This window comes from Lolium rigidum, chromosome 5 (genome assembly GCF_022539505.1).
Source record: "Lolium rigidum isolate FL_2022 chromosome 5, APGP_CSIRO_Lrig_0.1, whole genome shotgun sequence".
Lineage (NCBI taxonomy): Eukaryota > Viridiplantae > Streptophyta > Magnoliopsida > Poales > Poaceae > Lolium > Lolium rigidum.
This window is the reverse complement of record NC_061512.1, coordinates 135,122,251-135,143,395: the sequence shown is the minus strand read 5'-3', so window position 1 is coordinate 135,143,395 and position 21,145 is coordinate 135,122,251. Positions and strand designations below refer to the sequence as shown.

The 21,145-nt window shown below is 45.6% G+C and overlaps 2 protein-coding genes across 2 annotated transcripts; both read left to right on the top strand.

Annotated features, from left to right (window-relative positions):
* The first annotated feature begins 13,498 nt into the window (after nucleotides 1-13,498).
* On the top strand, nucleotides 13,499-16,497 carry LOC124653209 (SAM50-like protein SPAC17C9.06). The gene is made up of 4 exons (XM_047192276.1): nucleotides 13,499-14,042; nucleotides 14,701-15,183; nucleotides 15,467-15,979; nucleotides 16,100-16,497. Exons 1-4 carry the CDS (start codon nucleotides 13,572-13,574, stop codon nucleotides 16,178-16,180), a joined length of 1,548 nt encoding a protein of 515 aa, XP_047048232.1. The 5' UTR covers nucleotides 13,499-13,571; the 3' UTR covers nucleotides 16,181-16,497.
* Nucleotides 16,498-19,082: 2,585 nt separating this feature from the next.
* Nucleotides 19,083-20,734, top strand: LOC124651044 (transcription repressor KAN1-like). Its single transcript, XM_047190194.1, has 5 exons — nucleotides 19,083-19,509; nucleotides 19,603-19,679; nucleotides 19,808-19,844; nucleotides 19,932-20,001; nucleotides 20,119-20,734. Exons 1-5 carry the CDS (start codon nucleotides 19,281-19,283, stop codon nucleotides 20,645-20,647), a joined length of 942 nt encoding a protein of 313 aa, XP_047046150.1. The 5' UTR covers nucleotides 19,083-19,280; the 3' UTR covers nucleotides 20,648-20,734.
* Nucleotides 20,735-21,145: the final 411 nt, after the last annotated feature.

Here is a 21,145-nt window from a genome sequence, read left to right as displayed (position 1 = left end):
GACCAGGCTAGGAATTAGTGTAGTTCTACGCATGCCTCCATGAGAGGTTACCGAGCACCTTAAATCGCCATGCTTCTGCCGCCGATCTCTTATGAGTATTTCATATCGCTACCGTGGCATGTGTGCATGGAATAGTCTGAGCCTGCTTGGTGCAGATAGTCAAAGTTACCGTCAGCTTGAACGGTCAACCGTCGACTAAAGCTACCACCGTACACCCTGAAGAAATTTAGACCGAAGGCGAAAAGCACAACCATGGAAAATGTAGACTGGACTGAAAAACGCACGCGTTATTCAATTGCTCACGTATCAATGTCTCTCTTGTCCCTTCAGAAAAGAAACCAACTAAAGTTCAGATCACTATCAAGGTGGAGAATCACTAACCTGATTTTTCTTTCAGTTTCTTCGTCATTACTTTTCCTGTGAGTATGCAAGTTTGTACAGAGGCAGAGAAAGAAACGCCAATCATCATTGTGATGAATGTACGCGGAATGCATTGAACGTTTGTAACAAAAAACTTGTTGTTATGTCATGAGAAACCAACAACCCGTCCTTTCATGTCAGACCTGCAAAAAGGATATTAGACAGAGATCTCTCAGACTTGATTGAATCCGCTACCAGTTCAGTTCTCCAAATTTTGTCATCCAAAGCAGAAAAAGGTTCTAGATTGCCACTTAAAATCCAAGATAATCTTGAGGCTAAAATTTGCTTCACACCATAGTCAACCCAAATTCAGTTTTACAAAAAGCTTGTGATTACTATGATTTTTTTGCCGGTTCAGTTGACACAGAATGTCCTCTTGCTGATGGATGATTTTTTTTCCCGCAACTAAAGATTAGACCATCTCAATTGACTTCAACATGCAATGCACGCGTAGCAAATCTAACTTTATGAAGTTGTGCATGCCAACTTTTTGGACAGGGTATTAGACATGATTATGACTAAAAGATACTACTGGAGTATATGGAAGGAATTTAAGTAAAAGAACATTTTTTTTCAATAAAGGATGCTTTATTATTTCAAGAAGCAATTACATCCAGCCTCTGCATAACCAGGATGCACACAGCCGTTTGTTGTCTCAAGTGACCAAAGTTACATAAAACAAAAATAGGCGAAATACATATCGGAACGATGAATCATATAACGCCTAAGAGCTAGGTGGAGCTTCTATCCTTAGACTATGCTGCCACCCATGTAGGGAAAAAGTATCCCTCGCCGTATCCTCCAACCGTATACAGACCTCCGTAAACAGGTCTCGATTCTCCACCCGCTGAAGAGGTAACCACGAACGGAGAATACCCGTGCATCTGTAGATAACCTGCAACAAAGAGCAATTTTTGTCATTAAAGATCTTGTCATTTCTACATAGCCAGAGCGCCCAGATAACTGCTAGCGCCCCCATCCTAAGAAGCATTTTAAACCTTGAGTTGATACCATGAAGCCAATTGCCAAAGACATTAGCGACACTAGTCGAAGGATATAAGGTAGACGCTACTTGGATGACTGACCATATAGATCTCGCAAACTGGCACTGGAAGAATAAATGATTGATGGTTTCATCATGATGACAAAAGACACATCGTGCACTTCCGTGTCAATTCCGCTTAACAAGATTGTCTTTGGTGAGAATAACCCCTCGACGAAGATACCATCCAAAAATTTTAATTTTTAATGGTATCTTCATCTTCCAAATTTTCTTATTATTATCAATTGGTAAATCAGAAAGCAGCATCGCATTGTATAAAGATTTTACACAAAAGGAACCATCTACGTGGAGGTTCCATCGAAATTCATCTGGCTCTAGCGATAACTGAATATCTCCAAGCCGCAGAATTAGGTTGTTCCATGCCACGAGCCTTTGTCCTAGTAAAACCCGTCTGAACGTCACATTCGGGGGTGAGGTAGTCATTACTGTTGCAATGGTATCACCTTGGCGACGCGCAATTCTATACAAAGCGGGATACTGTTCACATAGGGGTGCATTATCGAGCCAAGCATCTTCCCAGAACCGTATATGTGCTCCATTCTTAATGGAGAAAGTCCCATGTCGAAAAAAGACATTTTTGTCGCCATAAGACCAGCCCAGAAGTGTGAATCCCCAGGTTTCCAAACCACTTGAGATAATGTCTTCGAGCCGATATACTTTCTCCGGAGTATAGTTTACCAAATCCCATCCTCAGTAAGTAGCTTAAAAAGCCATTTACCCAGTAGCGCTGAGTTTTTGACCTCCAGGTCATGAACTCCAGGCCCTCCTTGATCTTTGGGAGTACAAACTATACTCCATTTAACCAGTCGATATTTCTTTTTCTCGTTGTCCCCTTGCCAAAAGAATCTGGATCGATAATAATCGAGTTTGTGCAGAATTCCTTTGGGTAAGATGAAGAATGATAACATATACAGTACCATATTAGTTAGTACTGAATTAATGAGTACCAATCTTCCACCCAGGGACAACAGTTTACCTTTCCAACTACTGAGGCGTTTTTGTAATCTTTCTTCCACTAATTTCCATTCCGCAATTCTCAGTCTCCGATAGTGAATCGGAATACCCAAATAGCGAATCGGAAATTGGCCTTGCCCGCAACCAAATAACTCTGTATACGAGCTACATCGTCTTGGGCATCACCGAAGCAGAACAATTCACTTTTATGGAAGTTAATTTTCAATCCCGATAATTGCTCAAAAGCTGCTAAAATTAATTTCAGATTTCGAGCTTTTTCAAGATCATGATCCATAAAAAGAATTGTGTCATCGGCGTATTGAAGGATAGATAAGCCACCATCAACTAGATGTGGAATCACCCCTTCAATTTGACCATCGGACTTGGCCCGCTCTATGAGTACCGCCAACATATCCGCTACGATGTTAAACAACATCGGAGATAACGGATCCCCTTGGCGTAACCCTTTTCGCGTTTGGAAGTAGTGTCCGGTGTCATCATTGACCCGTATAGCCACACTACCACCATACACGAAATCATTAATTAGAGCTCGCCACTCAGGCGAAAAGCCTTTCATCCTGAGTGTCTGATGAAGGAAAGACCATTTAACTTTATCATACGCCTTCTCAAAATCAAGCTTTAAAATAACCCCACCATTTAATTTCTTAGAATGCATCTCATGTACCGTCTCATGCAAAACCGCCACTCCATCAAGGATATTCCGTCCTTGCATAAAGGCTGTTTGCGATGGCAAAACCACATGATCCGCAACCGTATTAAGTCTAATGGTGGCCACTTTAGTGAAAATCTTGAAACTTACATTTAATAGGCAAATGGGTCTATATTGTTGGATCCTTTCTGCCTCATTAATTTTCGGTAACAAGATAACTTCACCAAAATTTAGACGAAATAATTCTAGTTGTCCAATGTGTAAATCACTGAACAAATCTAGAAGGTCCGATTTAATAGTATCCTAGAAGGTTTGATAAAACTCTGCTGGAAAACCATCTGGACCCGCTGCTTTGTTGCATTCCATTTGGAAAACTGCCTTCTTAACCTCTTCCTCAGTATAAGGTGCGGTTAGCAAGACGTTTTCTTCCAAAGAAACTTGGGGTATATCATCTGTTAAGTCCTCGTTAAGAGTAAAATTACTTTCCTCCGGAGGACCAAACAGACCCTTATAATAATTAGTAATGTAAGACTTGAGTTGCTCATGGCCTTCAATCAACCCTTCATCTTGAATAAGAGAGTGAATACGTTTTTTCCGGTGTCTCCCATTGGCTAAGCCATGGAAATACCTCGTATTTGAGTCTCCTTCCAAGATGAATTGAGCCTCGGATCGTTGATACCATTTGAGTTCCTCTTCGCGGAGAAGACCGGCCATCTGTTCATTGGATTGATTTTTAAGTTCAATCTCATGTGTAGACAGTGGTCTAATCTCCGCAATAGCCTCAAGCTCATCAATCACATTTGATAAGCGAGTCTTTTCTTTTTTAAGAATACCATCCGTATGGGCAGCCCAACCAGAGAGATGTTTGCGCATAGACCGCATTTTATTATTCCATCTCAAGATAGGTGTACTTCCCCCGACCGTTCTTTCCCAAACCCTTTTAACCATATCATGAAATCCCTCTCGATATATCCAGCCAAGTTCAAATTTGAACGACCGTTTACAAACGGGTCTGGGATTCCCAGTGGTTAGAAGGATGGGAGCGTGGTCAGACAGTTTTTCAATACGTTCTAGTGCACAGACTGACACCATAGGGTATTTACTTTCCCATTCGGTATCCATCAACACGCGATCTAGTTTCTCGTATGTGGGCTCTAGCAAGCTGTTTGCCCAAGTAAACTGCCGACCAGTCATAAACACCTCTCTTAAATCCAGGCTATCGATGACAGCGTTGAACAAGAAAGGCCAATGACCATCAAAGCGGCCTTTACTTTTCTCATGAGGGAACCTCAACAAATTAAAATCACCTCCGATTAAAATCGGATAAGGATTATCCTTTGTAAGGTTTACCAACTCACGTAAAAAGTCAGCCTTAAACACTTCCTGGGCGGCACCATACACAGCGACCAAACTCCATATGAAACCGTCTGCTTTATTCTGAATGTCGAGTTTAATGTGATACTCTCCATCAGAACTAGCCAAAACGGTCATGGTGTCTATACGGATGCCGAGTAAAATGCCCCCAGACCTACCACGGGGCGGGCGAGAAAACCATTGAAAGTTAATCCCGCCTGACAAACGGTCGAGAAAACTTTGAGAGAAGTTCCACCTACCCGTCTCCGAAATAGCAAGAAAATCTAAATCATAATCTCTACAACCATCAGCAATGTGGGAATGCTTAGCCAAGTCACGAAGACCTTTGCTATTCCCGAACATGCCATTCATCGAGAAACTATTTTAGATTTAGAGTTCTTACCATACCTGCGAGATTTCTTTCCAGCCGATGATCGAGAACCACGATTCGGACGCTTGTAAATCAGAACTAAGCTCCGCGTGTTCTAAATCAACTTCTGAAATGTTGCCAATTATAGCCGAGAGAATTTGACCATCTAGGATGTCGTCATCATCATCATCGTCTATAAATGTCGTTTCAGGCCCAGTGGAGACATTCGGAGCAACCATTAGACGGTCAAGCTCCGTTTGTCTCAACACATTAGCCGAAACAGAAATCTCATCAGGCCGAAAACCCAAGGAAACCCCTAGGCTACTCAAATTAGAAGAAATACGAGTATCTGAAAAAGAAACAAAAGACTTAGGCGGTTGTTTAATACCTGCCGTGTCAAGGTTCATCTCCGCCTTGCGTCGCATGGCTTTCTGCATGACGTCCTCATCCGTCGCCCCCGCCCCATCCTCCGATAGAGCAAACCTCCCACTTCTCCTCACCGTCGGCTGAACGACTGGAGGAGGGACCGTGGCTGAAGGTTGCTGCAAGGAGGCTGGCGACGGAGTGGGCGAGCGCGGCGGAGAACCATCTGGTGAAGCAGGAGCCGATACAGGGGTAGCGGATGAAGAAGCCCCCTGTATCTCTCCCGCCTTGGCCGGCGGCGTGGCGGTAGATGGCGACGCAGACGGTGGCGACGAGGAAGACGGTGGAGCCGCAAGCTCGGAAGACATGCCCGCCTTAGGGGACGGAGTCCTCGGAGTCTGGTGCTCGCAAACCCGCATCTCCTCCACCACTGCGTCACTCGGACGCGGCAGAGGCGAAGCAGGCTCGGGCATCATCTCCAGCCGGTCCCCCTGCGTGGCGCCCTCCGAGACCGCCTGTCCCGGCGAAGACGACGTCGTGGTGGCCTGCTGCACCGGTGGCGCGGGGGCCCCAACAGGCGGCAGTGGCGACGCCGTGGCCGGCTGTGACACCGCCTGGTGGGGCAGCGAGGCCGGCCTCTCCATGGCCGCCCCTGGCGCGCGCAGCGTGGAGTCACCAACCGGCTGCAGCAGCGGCGCCGTGGCTGGCTGCGGCACAGCCTGGTGGAAGAGCGGAGTCGGCTGCGCATGCAGCAAGGACGCAGCGGCCCGCTGCACCACCGAAGTCGGCGACACCACTGAACCCGTCTGAGTCGAAGAAGGAGACGGAGTCAGTGGCTGCTGCCCCCGCGGTGGAACGGAGACCGGACGAGTACGACCCTGCATAAAGATCCGAACTCTGGAGGGTGAGGGTTCCCGTGGAGCTACAGGGGGTGAGGCGACCAAGTGTGGCGCCTCGACTCTAGCACGCGCCACAATCTGCCGCCCTCTATCCGTCATCGGCGAGTGGTTGAAAGGAGTCAACGCCACCTGCGTAGACTGCACCGCCGATGTGCCAGACTGCGTCGGGGGATGTCCATCAACATCCATACGAGCAGCCTCAGGTGCCGCCTCGGCAGGTGCCTCATCAGGCCTGTCCTCCTCTGAGCCATGTGAACCATCATCATCCCCTCCCTCCTTCCAGAAAAAAGGTCGAAACCGAGGGTCTGGCTGGAACCCCACCGCCTCTCGAGCGAACCGAAAATGATAACCACAAAGCTGTAAAAGTGCAACCACCTCCAGGCAACCATTATTCTTCTCCAGAACTGAAGGGTCACGCATAGCCACAAGAACACGAATAATCCCCTGACTCCGAAGAGAGAACAAATCAACATCAAGAGTGGTGCCAATAAGAGAACCCACTGCCCAGATCTGAATGGGCATAGGAGGGACCGGCTGAATATCTAGGATGTGAACAGCTGAGCCCATAGTCCGCCGTAGTTCCTTCCGTCGGCAGCCTCGTAGACGGCGGCGGAGACCCAATCTTCGGCCAACCACTACCAGTTCACCTCCCCCTCCGCTGCACCCACCATTGTGGGGATTGTTTCACCTACTGAACCGCAAATCGCCGATTAGAGCATCTGAGCATCCCAGCCGTCTCCCCGACGAGGTCCCCAGGACGCTTTTTTTTTCATCCGGATGGACGAAAACGGTCCAGTCGCGCCCCCGGATCCTCGTTTCCGTCCGGAATAGGCCTTTCATCCGCCCGGGGAGCCCAGGCCATCCCCCCCCCCCGAGTGCTCGGAGACTCCGAACGAAACGAAAGCGCGGGAAACGCCGAGAAAACTTCCCGCGCGGCTGGTGGCCACAACTTGTCGGCGAGAGAGGCTAATCGTCGTCCTCATCGCATCGTCTTCCGCGCGCTGAAAAAGCCTGCCGCCGGTCAGTCTTCGCCGACCGCGTAGCTTCCATGCGGCGAGTTAATGCCAATGCCTCGGTGTCACGCGCGTCGACCTATATTTATCGCCGAACTACCGCACCTGGCCGCATTCACCACGCCTTCGTCTCCCTCAAACTTCCCAATCTCCCCCAACCTCAAGCTGGGCGACTGCAATGGCGAACAACGACGACGCTTCCAACAACGGCGTCGGCCGCCGCTCCCTCCCCCAATGGGAGGGGCGGCTTGTGGTGACCCAGCATACCACTACATGGTGTAGTATGCAAGTTGTTGATATAACACCGATGAAACACCGTTCCACTAGTATTACATCCCTCGGAGTAGTACAATAGAAACATATGCGGGTCCAAGACATGTCTATAGAATTACAACACCGACTCTTTATAGAAGATCTCATTAGGTATGAAAGGGTTAAGTCTCCATCATGGATATGGTTTTATTCCATTTGATATTTGGTTATCTCACCACTCCATGATGAAATGGTTTATCTCCTAATACTTTAGTTCCAAGGTTGTCCTTGATCCTTTAATAGGTGAAGCTAAGATTGACATCAATGGTTTCTCTCACTTGGGAATGACTTGAATCATATCTCAAGGTTATGTTCCAAAGATAATGATGTGATCATTAATATCTATGGTTAATATAAATGGGTTCTCTCTCTAGGAAAGGTATTGAAGGATATTCTATGGTTCTTCTTAAAGATGATGATGTGAGTAATCGGATATATATTCAAGGTTTAGCTCAAAGTTGACCTTGCTTCTCTAATAAATATAGAACTCTCTCTTCTCTACGTTTTGATGTATAATAATTTGAATAGAGAAGAATATAGCAAATAGAAACTAGGGAACATTTTTCTAGAGTTGAGATCCTTGTCATGATTCCAAGAATGAAGTCGAATGAATACCATGACGTTCAAGGTAGGAACATGAATTAGTTTAAGACATGAAAAAGATAAGGCAATAATAGTTTCTTCATTTTATTATTACTTGATTTTCAATTGAATAGATGTTCATATGTTATGGCGAGGAATACCATGTTATCATCTTTGATAAGATCAAGTAATTGATCATTGATTAAAGTGTTGTTGTGTTGGTTTTAGTTCCATTTGATCTAACCCCTTAGATCAAATCATTACTACCCGAAACAAGGTTTTAGCAAAGGTCACATTGAGGTTTATAGCACTTGGCTTGATGATCTACTTCAATTCCATCAAGGTCAAGTGAAACTTCAGTTACTGTGACATATTTTACTTGAAAACGCGAAAATTCCCCGGATTTTCTATGCATGAATGCAATGCACACATCTATTTCCTCTATTTTTGTAACCCCAAATACTGGGATATTACACGGCTCCTCCACATGGCGGGGTACCCGGCGCCACCGGACTTCCGCGCGCCGGGAGGATGGCGGCTCAGCGCGGGCGGCGTCCCGATCCCGCCGCCGCCGACAACACGCTCCGCCCTGGAGCCGGAGATCGACGCTGTGCTCGTCACTCTCAGTGACGAGCAGCACGCGGAGGAGCGGTTCTGGCCGGACAACTACACGGCGTGGACAGAGTTCTTCCGGTGCAGGTACGAGCGCGAACTTGCCGCTTACGACGGCCCTCCTCCACCTCCCGCCAGGAACAACGCCGCCGACCACCACCGGTGGTGGAGCGCGTCTGGCCGCACCCTCGCGAATGTGCTCGCGCACATCAAGGGAGGGAACTCCCCCGTTCTGGGGATGCCGCCACCGGAGGCGGCTACCGTGTCGCGCCGACACGGTAGTTCCTGGATGCTGAGGAGGATGGCGCCGTCCTCCTCCTCGTCTGGGTCGCGGTCCGCGTCCAGGTCCAGCGGGTTGGCGCCTACGCGCTACGTCAAGAAGGAGCCGACGTCTCCGGCGACACCGCGCTTTGTCAAGAAGGAGCCGGCGCCGCCACCGCCGACCAGAGGGCGCAGCAGCGGCGCCCTCGTCATCCGCGACCAACCCTCCTCCTCTCCATCGCGCTGGCGGAAAAGGAAGTCGTCGAAGAAGGAGGCCACCGCGACCGCTGCCGCGAACCAGCTCGCCGAGGAGGAAGCCCAGTGCGCCGAGCATGCCGCGGTGGAGGAGGCGATCGCCAGGTCGCTGAAGGACTTGGTGCCCACCGACAAGACCCTCCCCATCGACGCCGCGCTGGAGTGGTCCAGGCGAGACTGGGAGCGGCAGGAGGCGGAGCAGCAGCAGCGGCTGCTGGACCTGGCTGCCGCGCGACGACGCGCCGTCCGCGCTGCTGCACCGTCCTCGGCAATGACGCCGCGCCCAGGCCCGCGCCGCCGCACCGGCCTCGGCAATGACGCCGCGCCCAGGCCCGTCGAGCTGATCAAGCTCGAGGAGAGCAGCGGGGACGACCTCTACCGGCCGACGCCGCCAAGCGCCGGCGACCCAGGCCAGGGGTTCTAGCCGCTGGTACGAGGCGCCGTCGTCCAAGGACGCCGGCAACTTGAGCGACGACGATGACGGCGCCAACTACACGGCCTTCTACCGCCATTTCCGCATGTAGAAGGCCGCTATAGTTTTAGTTTATGTTTGCATCTCACCGAATTCAAATATATGTACGAACTCGCCTATATATGTTAAATATCACTAAATTTCACTTATGTTTGAACGAATTTCGCCTAGTTTTATCTGAATTCGCCGAATCTTGTCAAAAACTTTCATCTATCTGAGCTCGCCGCTGGGAAAATGGGACTCCTTAAATCAAAAAAATGCATCCATCCGGCTAAATAGCGCTGGATTTCGGCCTGGAAAGCCCCTGCGGCTGGAGATGCTCTTAGGTGCCTGGCTTGTAGCTTGGTCAGAACCTGGGGCCGGGAAGATTCAAAGATAGGTTGGGCATGACCGGTCTTAGGGAGGAAGATTCTGGATTAGTTCGAGACTTCGAGGACGTGACGAAGAGGAGACGCAGTAGGGGGGGTGTTAGTAACAGAAATGCAGTACTGATCTGGGGTGCATATGCTCCCTTTAACCAGAAAACAAAATTTTAAATGTTCAAAAGATTATAAAAATATATTTGCTAATGTATCTCAACATTGTATGTGCTGACGCAAAATTTCATGCGATACTGACATTTTCCGTGGCCTATGCAAAAAAAGACGAAAAAAGCCTAGTGAAAAGGCTTATTTTAGTACCAAAGTTCATCTTTTTATAAAGGCCGCACATAAAGTTGGTTTTTCTTGAAACGACTTTGTGATCACATATGATGCGAAGATGTACATGCAACATTTTTTATTTGAATTTTTTGACCCTTTTAAATATGTTTAAAAAATATTTGAAATAAAGGGAGCGTTTGCACCCCAGAGCCAAAACGCCTTGCTTCTTTATTCAGATAGCCAATATTTGTTTCGTTTATATGGTGTGTGCAACCATGAGCCTAATTGGTTGCCACTTGCCAACAATGATCTGCCTCGCATGAGTTGGGCTAGAAATTGGTCGTTTGGAAAAATATTCCCTGCACAACATGGTTCTTAAAGCAGCTCAGATGCAGGAAAAACTTGGCCCAACGAGAACGTTCGATTCGACCGTTTTTCCGCGACTAGGCGCTGGCGAGCTCAGGGGGTGGGAATGTTGCACGCGTCGGGAAGGGCGAGAGACGCCGCGACGCCGTGAGAAGGCGCGCCATAATTCCCCTCACTGCCCATCTCCCCTCTCACTCTCGCCAGTTCTCACTCACCCTCTCCTCTCCCTTCTCTCTCCTCTCGCCACCGGCGGTTCTACTCCCACCGGTAGATCGAAGACCGCCGCGAGCAGGCTTGAGGGGAGGACATATGGGGACGCCATCGTCGTTGTCGCGTAGACAGCCCACTTCTTCTCCCTGTTCAAGCTCTATTCGGCAACGACTTCCATGGTGGTAAGACCCTAATCCAAGCTTTTCGGCTTGATTGTTCATAGATTTGCAGTTTTGTGGTGTTCGATCTACGATTATTTGGCACATGCATCTTAGATCTGGTTCGATTGGCGTTATAGTTCGGTCTTCTTTCTTGCGTAGCTGCATTACTGGCTTCAAATCGGTAGACCGTTGTTCTTGCACCTTGTTTTGGCATCAACGAACCTGCCGTTGTGGCTATATCAAGGTTTTAGGTTAACATTATGGTAGATTGGAGTTTTACCGTTCATGTCGATGATTACACGGTAGCGCTAAGCCACTGGAGAGATGTTTCTTTAGAACCTAGTGTCGTGATCAAAGTATATTGTTTCATATTGCATAAGGTTCTGGTCAAACATCTCTTCCAGTAGCTGTTACAATTTATGAGGCATGACTGTACCCTAGTTTGTTCAGAATCGAGGCCAAGATGAACTAGAGGGTTTGAAGAACGATATATCAATGCTGAAGAACATGCACATAACGCAAGCACAAATCCCGAGGTCTAGGAAGGAGGAGGGGAGGGGAAAGAGAGGCAGTGAGGGCTATGAAGGAGGAGTGGGAGGGAGAAAGAGAGACATTGAGCGCAGAAAATGATGCACTAAAACAAGACAGGAAAAAGCTAGAGTATGTCGGGTATTACCTGCTAAAAGTAGGTTCTAATAACAAGGACAAACTTAAGAGGATTAGGGCTATTTGTGATGTAAGATACCATGACTTGTAATGCACCATAATTAGCCAATGTTTGCACTGTAATACTTGATGTAACTTCATGTGTTGATCTTTGTTCAATGATCCCAACTATTATGTCATATGTTCAATGCTATGGCCCATGATATGAACATGTCAACCAAATTACACCACATTTAATGCTATCCAACCTTGTAGAAAAGCACAAACACTCCTCATTGTGCCTTGTCCTAGGTTGAATAGCATCAATTGTGGTGATTGTAGATTTGAGGCCTTATTATTTTGCATGCATCATTGTTCGAATCATGTTGCTCCTTTGGCCAATGATTAAGATGTGGCACAATCTTAGGCAAGGGGTTGGCCATAAACCTAGTCCTTTATGCAAGAACATTGCTTGTACACTAGACTTAGTTTGTGGACAATACCTTTGCCTGTGGTGTTCATAGGTATGGGGCCTTATTGTTTTGCTTACATCATTCTTGCAATCTTGTTTCTCATTTGTCCAATGATTTAAAATGTGGCACAATCATAGGCAAAGGGTTGGCCGTAAACCTAGTCTTTTGTGCAAGAACATTGCTTATACACTAGACTTAGTTTGCGAACAGTCCCTTTACTTGTGGTGTTCATAGGTATGAGGCCTTCTGTGTCTTGTTACCATTAGGTCTCTCAACCATATGATCATATGAGGGTGGGCCTTCATCTTGTTGTGCTCATTGAAATTGTTTCTTCATATTGTAGTGCTCCAAACTGATGGTGGATGTACCTAACATCCCTTTTGGCGAGGGCACCTCCAACAAAGCAGCTGGAGAATCCAACTCTGCCAAGAGAGCTAGGGGGAGACCTATCAAGGTTGGGCATTTCCATGACGACGTCGGACCAACCCACTTTGTCAAAGTGGTGTTGTCTCTGGGGTTGGAAATGTTGCCAATCCCGACAGGCTTCCGCCCCTACCCTGGCACCGTCTCCAGGACTATCATCCTCAAGACGAACACCGGTTGCTCCTAGATGGTGAAGCTGAGGGACGTGAAAGGCACTGTCTGCCTCGATCAGGGGTGGCTTGGATTTGCCATTGCCCACCAGATCAAGATAGGCTACTTCATGACCTTCAAGGTGATAAGGGGCGACGTCTTCAAGGTCATCGTCTTCGACTACACCATGACTGAGGTGGTCCAGAGGTGTCCACAACATCATCTAGCCCTTGCCATGATCGTAGAATGAAATCTGTGCCTGCATATGTGTCGTACTTTGTTTAATTCAGTGGTGAACAATGTTTGATGTCTGTCGAACTATGTCTGCTATGCTATTTTGAATATTGTCGTGCTTTGTAGATTTGTGTGGTATGTCGTGCTGGATACTGTATGGTATGTGGTAGAATGTATGCTTGATGCTGAAAAGAGGTGGTATCCTCACCGTTTGGGAAAGAGGTGATCACATTCCTCGTTTCACACACAAGCAAACATACTGATATGTTTCTTCTGAGCACAAAATAGCCTACCAAACGAAGTGCTTCTCGTGTCTTCACTCGAGCTCATGTAAAATTGTTGGCATCTAAACATAGTGCCAATTCTAATCTAAGTTAATTTTTCACTCAACGGTAGCTGTTGAACCAATTTGCATGAAATGGGCAGAAACCTAAAAAATTTGTTGACAACCAATCAGTCCCATATGTTTGCACCAAATCTTGTTAGTGTAGATACACTACACCCATGATTTTTTTTTCAAAACTGTTGCAACTTTGTAGAACAGGAATAAGTGAAAAAGAAACGGAATGCCAAATTGCCAATCAGTCCAGGTTGGATTAGACATTTTTGTCCTTTGCTTCAGTTGACAAGCGTGAGTGATCCCTAGCTTTGTTCTTCTCCCTTCCTCCAATGGCTACCACATCCAACTACCTCGAGGAGCACTACGACAACGACGAGGAGGAGGATGATGAATTCGACGGCGATGAAGACGATGATGAGCCCTCCCCGCCACTCTCAGCTGGCAGCGAGGAGGATCGCCTCGAGGCCGTTCTTCGTCGGCTCACGGCGGACGAGGTCCGGATCCGGGTGCACGACGTCGCGATCCGGGGCTGCGCCCGCACGCGCCGCGCCGCGGCGGAGGCGGCGGTGGGGTCGGACCTCTCGCGCGCCGCCACCGTGCCGGAGCTCCTGCGCGCCGCCGCAGCGGCCGGCGAGCGGCTCCGTCGCCTCGGCGCCTTCGAATCCGTCTCCATCACCCTCGACGCCGCGCCGCCAGGGGTCCCTGCCGACGGGAGAGGCGGTGTCGTCGTCGTCCTTGTCGATGTTACCGAGGCTCGAGGCGCCGCTGCCGGCGGACTCGGTATCTTCGCCAACACGGAGGTCCACACCGATCTCAGCCAAAACCGTCTTCCTTTTGTAGAACTGAGCTCACTTGCACATTCGTATTGCGATTGCTTCAATTATTAAGATTAGACCACACATTCTAGCTTCAAATTAAGGACTAGAATCTAATACCCAATTCAGGCATTCAGCTACAACATTAGAGAATGGAGTACTGCTTATAGTACTTTAAACTGGTTTTTGTTTATCCCTTGTTCTTTCACAACGATTAGAGAATGCTTGCCTTCGTATGTACAGTAGCCTTTATGCAGAAGTTATATGCAATGTCTTGGATGATGGAAAGGATTGAGGCAAATTTAGGTGTCTGCAGATGTCGTTTGTCTCAAAAGTCTGGAGAAATATATTCTCTTATTTTGCACTGCGGAATGGACTATGATTGTTCTTGCATCAACCTGTTACATCCGTTCTCTGGTTTTGTACAGTAGTTTTGCTAACATTTCATAGTTTTATACTGTATTAGTTTCCTCTTGCTTTTCTTCAACCAAATTATAGGTTCTCTTAGCAACACAACAATCAAGCTTGATAATACCTTCTGGTAAAGAATGCCATGGTGGTTATTACTGGATGTACTATTCCAATGGATTCTCCAAAGTCACTCATGTCATCCACTTTTTTTTTTTTTTTTTCCTTTAAGCAGACTAGATCATGCTCAGTTGATGGTTCACTGAGGTTCAAGAATCTATTTGGATACTGCGAGACCTGGGATGCATCTGGTACTCTTGGTCTAGATCAGACAATGGAGCTCGGTGTTGGGGCAACAATACCAAGAATTGGAGCAATACCAACTCCATTGGTGGCTCGAGTGTCATTTCTCTCCGAGGACTGGTTAAAGTCCTCAATCAAAGAACACCTGATGGGTGTTTCTGTTGGTTTGCTCTCCACGATGAACCATAACATTGCTTACAATCTCTCATGGAGAACTATAACTGACCCAGCGCGGATGTCATCCAGTTCCATAAGGGAGCAGTTGGAGCATAGCTTACTATCCTCTATGAAATATACATACAAAATTGACCAGAGAGATTCAAGGACAAGACCGACACGTGGATTCGCTTTTCTTTCATCTTCTCAGGTTGGAGGTCTTGCCCCTGACAGCAAAAGCGCACGCTTTGTTAGACAGGTATGCTGAAAATCTTCATGTTTGTAGTCTTACTTTATACAATTTCAGGATGCAGATTCTCATACTTTCATTTCAATCTCTGCCCCTACTTGACAAATCAGCAACTTTGACTTTGAATGACATAGTCTACATCTTTATTTTCTAGAATATAATGTGATATACATCAGTGAAAAATAAAATATTTACCATCTGAACCTATTCAAGTGGAAACATCTAGAAGTAGCATAAAACATACCTATTCATTTCTTGTTAGCATAACTCATTTTTATTCATCCTGTATCAGGAATTTGATCTTCGGGTATCTATGCCGCTGGGTGTTTGGAATGGTGCTCTGAATGCCGGAGTGGCTGCAGGGATCATCCATCCATTAGCAAGAGGATCAACAGGCTCTATCTCACCACTTCCAGAACGTTTCTACTTGGGCGGCAATAAGTCTCTTGTTTGCCGCTTGGGTGGGCCATCATCACTACTGGGCTTCAAGTCTAGAGGGCTGGGAACGACAGGATCGCAAACCTGTGCCCCCAAGAATTCTGAGAATGATTCTTCCATCTCCCCTGAGCTAGATGCAGTGGGTGGTGACATAGCACTCACAGCCTTTGCTGATCTGTCATTTGATATACCTCTGAAGCCGCTCAGGGAGCTTGGTATTCATGGCCATGCATTTTTCTCAGCTGGCAATCATGCTAAGCTCACAGAGCGTGATATCAGAAAATTTCCCCTTACCGAGTTCCTAAAAACGTTCAGGAGTTCTGCAGGATTTGGTGTAGTTGTGCCAACCAGACTGTTTCGCATAGAGGTTTGTCATTGTCATCCCTCATCTGCATCATTGAAGTAACTTGTGAAATTACATTATTTTCTTAAGGATATAAAAAATACGAGTTGCTTTTACTGAATAAGTGTTTACCCTCTTTTCCAGATGAATTACTGCCACATCCTAAAACAGTTTGACCATGACAAGGCGAAGACAGGCATACAGTTTAACTTTTCTTCGCCCTAATTTCTTTTGTGACACCTTATTTAATATTTGTATTATTTTTCTTAATATGGCCCCACTTTTTATTCTTGTTTCCTTCAAGAACTTGCGAGCCTCTCATAGATACTTCACAAACTGTAGATGATGAATTCCTGTCCTGGCTAGTCGATTAATTGCGGTGGCCTGTAAAGTCTCGAATCTGAATGAAAATAAGAGACAAAGAGCTTTTGTTTTCAATGCCGACCAGCATCTTCTGGAAGTGAGAAATAATGATGTACAAAGAAATATTATACACTTCACTGTGTAAATATTTTCCTGGAATTATATTTTGAAAATTCTTAGGAATTGGCTGTTGATTATCTTACCTCTGATTGCATTGACAGAAGTTGACAGCTACTACAAGTGACATGTAAATCATCAGACAAAAGTCTTTTATTTAGAGTAGAACAGAAACACACAGGCCTTTTTTCAGCTATCTCCGAAGTCCGAACAATTCTATTGCTGATGCAAGATTGAAGAACATAGACATAGATATCAGGGGTAGATTCAGATTTCTAAGAGGACGGCGACTTCTCTATCCAGGTGTTATGTACATGTCTCTTTTTCTGTAGTTCCAGGTAAGACAGCAGCCGCACTGTTTGACATAATCTGCCAAGGTTGCCTAGTTGGTGAACCTAAAAATTGTTGATTATGTTTGGCTTACTATTCATACAATTCATTTTTTTTTTAGTCAGTACCTGTGCTCTATCTAATTTCTTATTGCTGTCATATGCTTTCGTTGTGGAGATTCTCTTGCAGATTCTGCTTCAGTCTTCCTAGCTTCCAGTTTCTTTGCATTATCAACCTGCATGAAACAGATCTATTTATGATTCTGTTTGATGATCTATCTAATCACAAAATAAATAGAAAAAATGAAGAAATGGACTACTATTGCAGCTAGGATGATGAGCTGTCCAAGTTAGTTAGTCTTTGAAACAGGGATAATGAAGAAAAAAGTGGATTCTTTAATGCAGATCGAAAAGGCTAGCTCTGATTTGCTTTGAAACGAATTCAACATGAGTGGAATTAAGGAATTGCATTGCACCATGCATGTCTCAATAACGTAAAAAGGGGAATTTGGACCTGCATTGGTATGTTATGCATATAAAGCCATATTCAATCTCCGGGGAAAAAATATAGCTCTATATTCTCTAATCATGCATATTTTGTTTCTTTTCAGTACACATGGTTAGAGAATATGCATATGATGGTGCCAGCTGGCCAATAAGTTCATTTTGCTTAGAGATTGAAATGCATGAAACTTGGAAGAAAAACTAAAAAGGTTTAGTTAAGGAGCATAATGACAGCCACTGGACAACCAGTACTATTTGCACTGCCGAATGTAGTATACCTGCCGGAGATGTCACTTTCTTAAATTTTGTTGGGGAGGAAGTAAAAAAGAGAGTCAAAAAGAAGAATTCAATTGTGTACGAGTACCCAAAAGTTAAAGTGCGATCAGTTCAGTGAACATCAGCCAGTCTAAAGTTTGGTTAATGTGTCTAATGTGTGTCATGGTTACTACTATATGTACAATGATTGTCCTTTATTTATGTCTAATACATCTGGAGCCCGTACGTGCATTCAGTTTGATTTGGGCCAATATAACCCTCACAGGGCCTGTACTGGCAGAGATTGGCAAATAGACTGATTTGCTCAAACCACAGTAGTTTATCACGGGTCACTGCGAGCTTTTCATCCAACCTACCTTTCTGGTTTAGTCAATTTTAGAACCAATGCATACATCCATCTATGTAGCTTCTGTAGAGCTTCTTGTTCTGGTCCACTATACACTTCTGCACAAACATAATAGTTACGGAGTAATTAGAGTATATGATATATGGTTTAAAGTACTTCCTACTAGTATAGCTTACAAGTGACCAAACTCTTGCAGTACTGGTCCCCTATATATATGACGATGTGAGCCATGACTAATTAGTTGAGCCATGAGCTAGGCGTTCAACCTAACCTCAAAGCCTGTAGCTTTCCCTTTTCTTTGTTTGGAAGTTCTCTCGTCTCGAACCTACTATCCCCATTCTGAAATGTGTATCCCCATGGGATGTGTGGTCAAGCTTTTGGAAGTTTGACCAAGTCAACAGATCCCTCTTGAAAAATCCTTTTCGTGATATACATATTTCTTTTCTTTTCATTACATATTACATCAGTCAGAAGTTGTAGTCAAGTCTTGCATGGGAGAATATGAAAAGTAAAAAAGAAGACATACATTGTCTAAACACAAGGAACGAGACAAAATAAGCTGCTTCATCAATTCGTTGCTCCTCTCAAACACATGCAGCACAGCTGATATGCATATATGTACGAGCATTCATGTACAAATATAGCTGTATCAGGTATGATGGATACATCTTACACCAAATTAAGATATTAGTGCATGGAAACTCATGTGCATGCACTGACACGTACATATTTGTGCATCCATGTGCAGTGACTTTGTTGGACATGCTAGAAGTTTGTTAGCCTTGGGTACTTGTCTCAGGATCTCTCATTTTCACACCTACTGCCTAGCGGAGACTGCAGAAAGCTACAGGCCAAAAATGCTAGTTAGGAACCAAAGACTTCAGAGTACTTAACTTTACACAGTAGCTTATTAGTTGTGCCTCCTTTTCCCCAGGAATAATTGTCCATCTCCTTGGTTGGCTAGTTAGTGATCGACCAGCACCACACGTACTGGTCAGTTTTCTTTTCGAAAGGAACCGGCGGTACTAGAGCTAGTACTGTAAAGTTTAAGGGTTAATTCACCTTCTCCAAATATCCGATCTATCTTCCCATGCAACTGTATGCTTCCTTCCAAGAACCAGCCACCCACATAAATATGTGTGAGAGTGAGATCATCACTTGCTATATCGTCTCACACACGCCACACCAGCTTAAATTCCCATATGCGTCTTGACAAACCTTTGTAGATAGATAGACAGATAGAATTGAGTGATGACCTCACCTTTAATTTGGCATCTCTGTCTTTCTCTACACAACTCATGGCACCACTGACGACACATGACCAGAGCAGCAGCAAGGTCATCAACTAACTAGATCATCCGAGACACAACCGGCCATCCATTAGCCTCCCATGGAAACAAGCAAGGGAAGCGATGGGAGCTCCGCCGCCTCGGCGAGCAACGATGACAGCACCGTGGAGGAGGAAGGCTCTGGCCATCAGCAGGACACCCTCAGGGGGAATTCTTCGTCATCTTCGTCTGTGCGCTCCTACGTCCGTTCCAAGAACCCGCGCCTCCGCTGGACGCCGGAGCTTCACCACTGCTTCATCCGCGCCATTCATAGGCTCGGCGGCCAAGACCGTAAGACTTCATTCAGATTTCCATGATCCTAGCTAGCTAGCTAGTTATATGCTAAACCGATGGAGAGTTTTTTACTTCATGTTTTGTGTGTAGGTGCTACTCCGAAGCTCGTTCTTCAGTTGATGAACGTTAGAGGGCTCAGCATAGGCCATGTCAAGAGCCACCTCCAGGTTTACATTATCTTTTAAAACATCTGTGACATCTTAGTTTTTTTTTCTGACTATGATCTTTCCCTGCCTCCTTTGGTTATTAAACTAACATATGTCTTCTTGCATGATATGAATTCTATCGTCTTCAGATGTACAGGAGCAAAAAGATTGACGACTCAGGGCAAGGTATGAGACTGACAATGGATGGTTTTTCTTTCCTGGTTGTTGGTATGTTTATTTTGTCTCCTGATATGGCAGATCAAATTTGTGCAGTCATAGGCCATGTTCCCTTGCCTCATGTCTTCAATCATCGCCAGATGGGCGCCGGCACCATATTGCCAAGGTAGTGGGGCCATTAATCAGATCTACACCTTCAGTTTGTTGCCTAGCTAGGAATCATTCAAGTAATCGATCATAGCTTAGCCTTATCTAAGTGATCTCCTTGATCATTATGAACTAGGTTCGGCACTACTACACAGCCTCCATGGAGCAGCTGTCATGGACCATATTGGGTCCATAGTCGCCCATTTCTTGGATCAAAACCGAGCAATTCGTCAGCAGCTGAAGCAGATGCAGCTTTCCTTCTGACCCGAGCACAACATGTAGCTAGAGCTTCATCTACCATTTCAGAATTGATGATTCAACACTACCCATCTCGAGATGATCAGCATGCCATGAACCACCAACATAAACGAGTGAAGGAAGGTACGGTGCGCAACAATGATGATATCCATGCTCCTCTTGATCTCGATCTCTCCCTCGGAATCGTCACACCACGTAGCAAAATGAAGAAGGAGAAGAGATCAGGCTGCAGTTGGGTGAAAGAAGACGCTCATAAGAATGTTTCCCATGAAGAAGAGATGGATGAGATCAGTATATCTCTCTCCTTGTTCTCTCCTGGGGATGCTCTTCGGAAGATGAGTAGTAGCAGTACAGTAATAGATGTCAGTGTGGATATTAAGAGAGAGGAAATCAGCATGCTACAATGAGGACAAGTACTCTTGGTCTCACCATATGATCAGTACGCAGTGTGGTGATATCTTGTGGTACTTGTCCATACACATGTTAACATGTAGAGGGACATATATACCTATGTTATACCATACATATAATTTTATCTTCTAATTAAATTTAAATTATACTTCTTTGTTGGTTTATAGACGCATCTAAATTAACAAAGATATGCCTTGTATTTAGGCTGTGTATGGCATTGCCATTGCTTTCAAAAGAATCATTTTCCTATTTTAGATCTGAAAATTTGTTTGAAAGATTATTTTATACAAAAATGTACTAAAACTAGTAAATATCGAAGGAAAGATCATTCCTTTAATCGATGCACGTAGCCATTTTATTTTGAATTTTAAAGTTATTACAGAAGGTGATAAAAGGATAAACACATGCTCCATTGCACGTACTAGATAAAATTACATGTGCCACTTTTATATCGCTAACTCTAATGCTGAACTGCCATCCCAAGCAGTTGAACA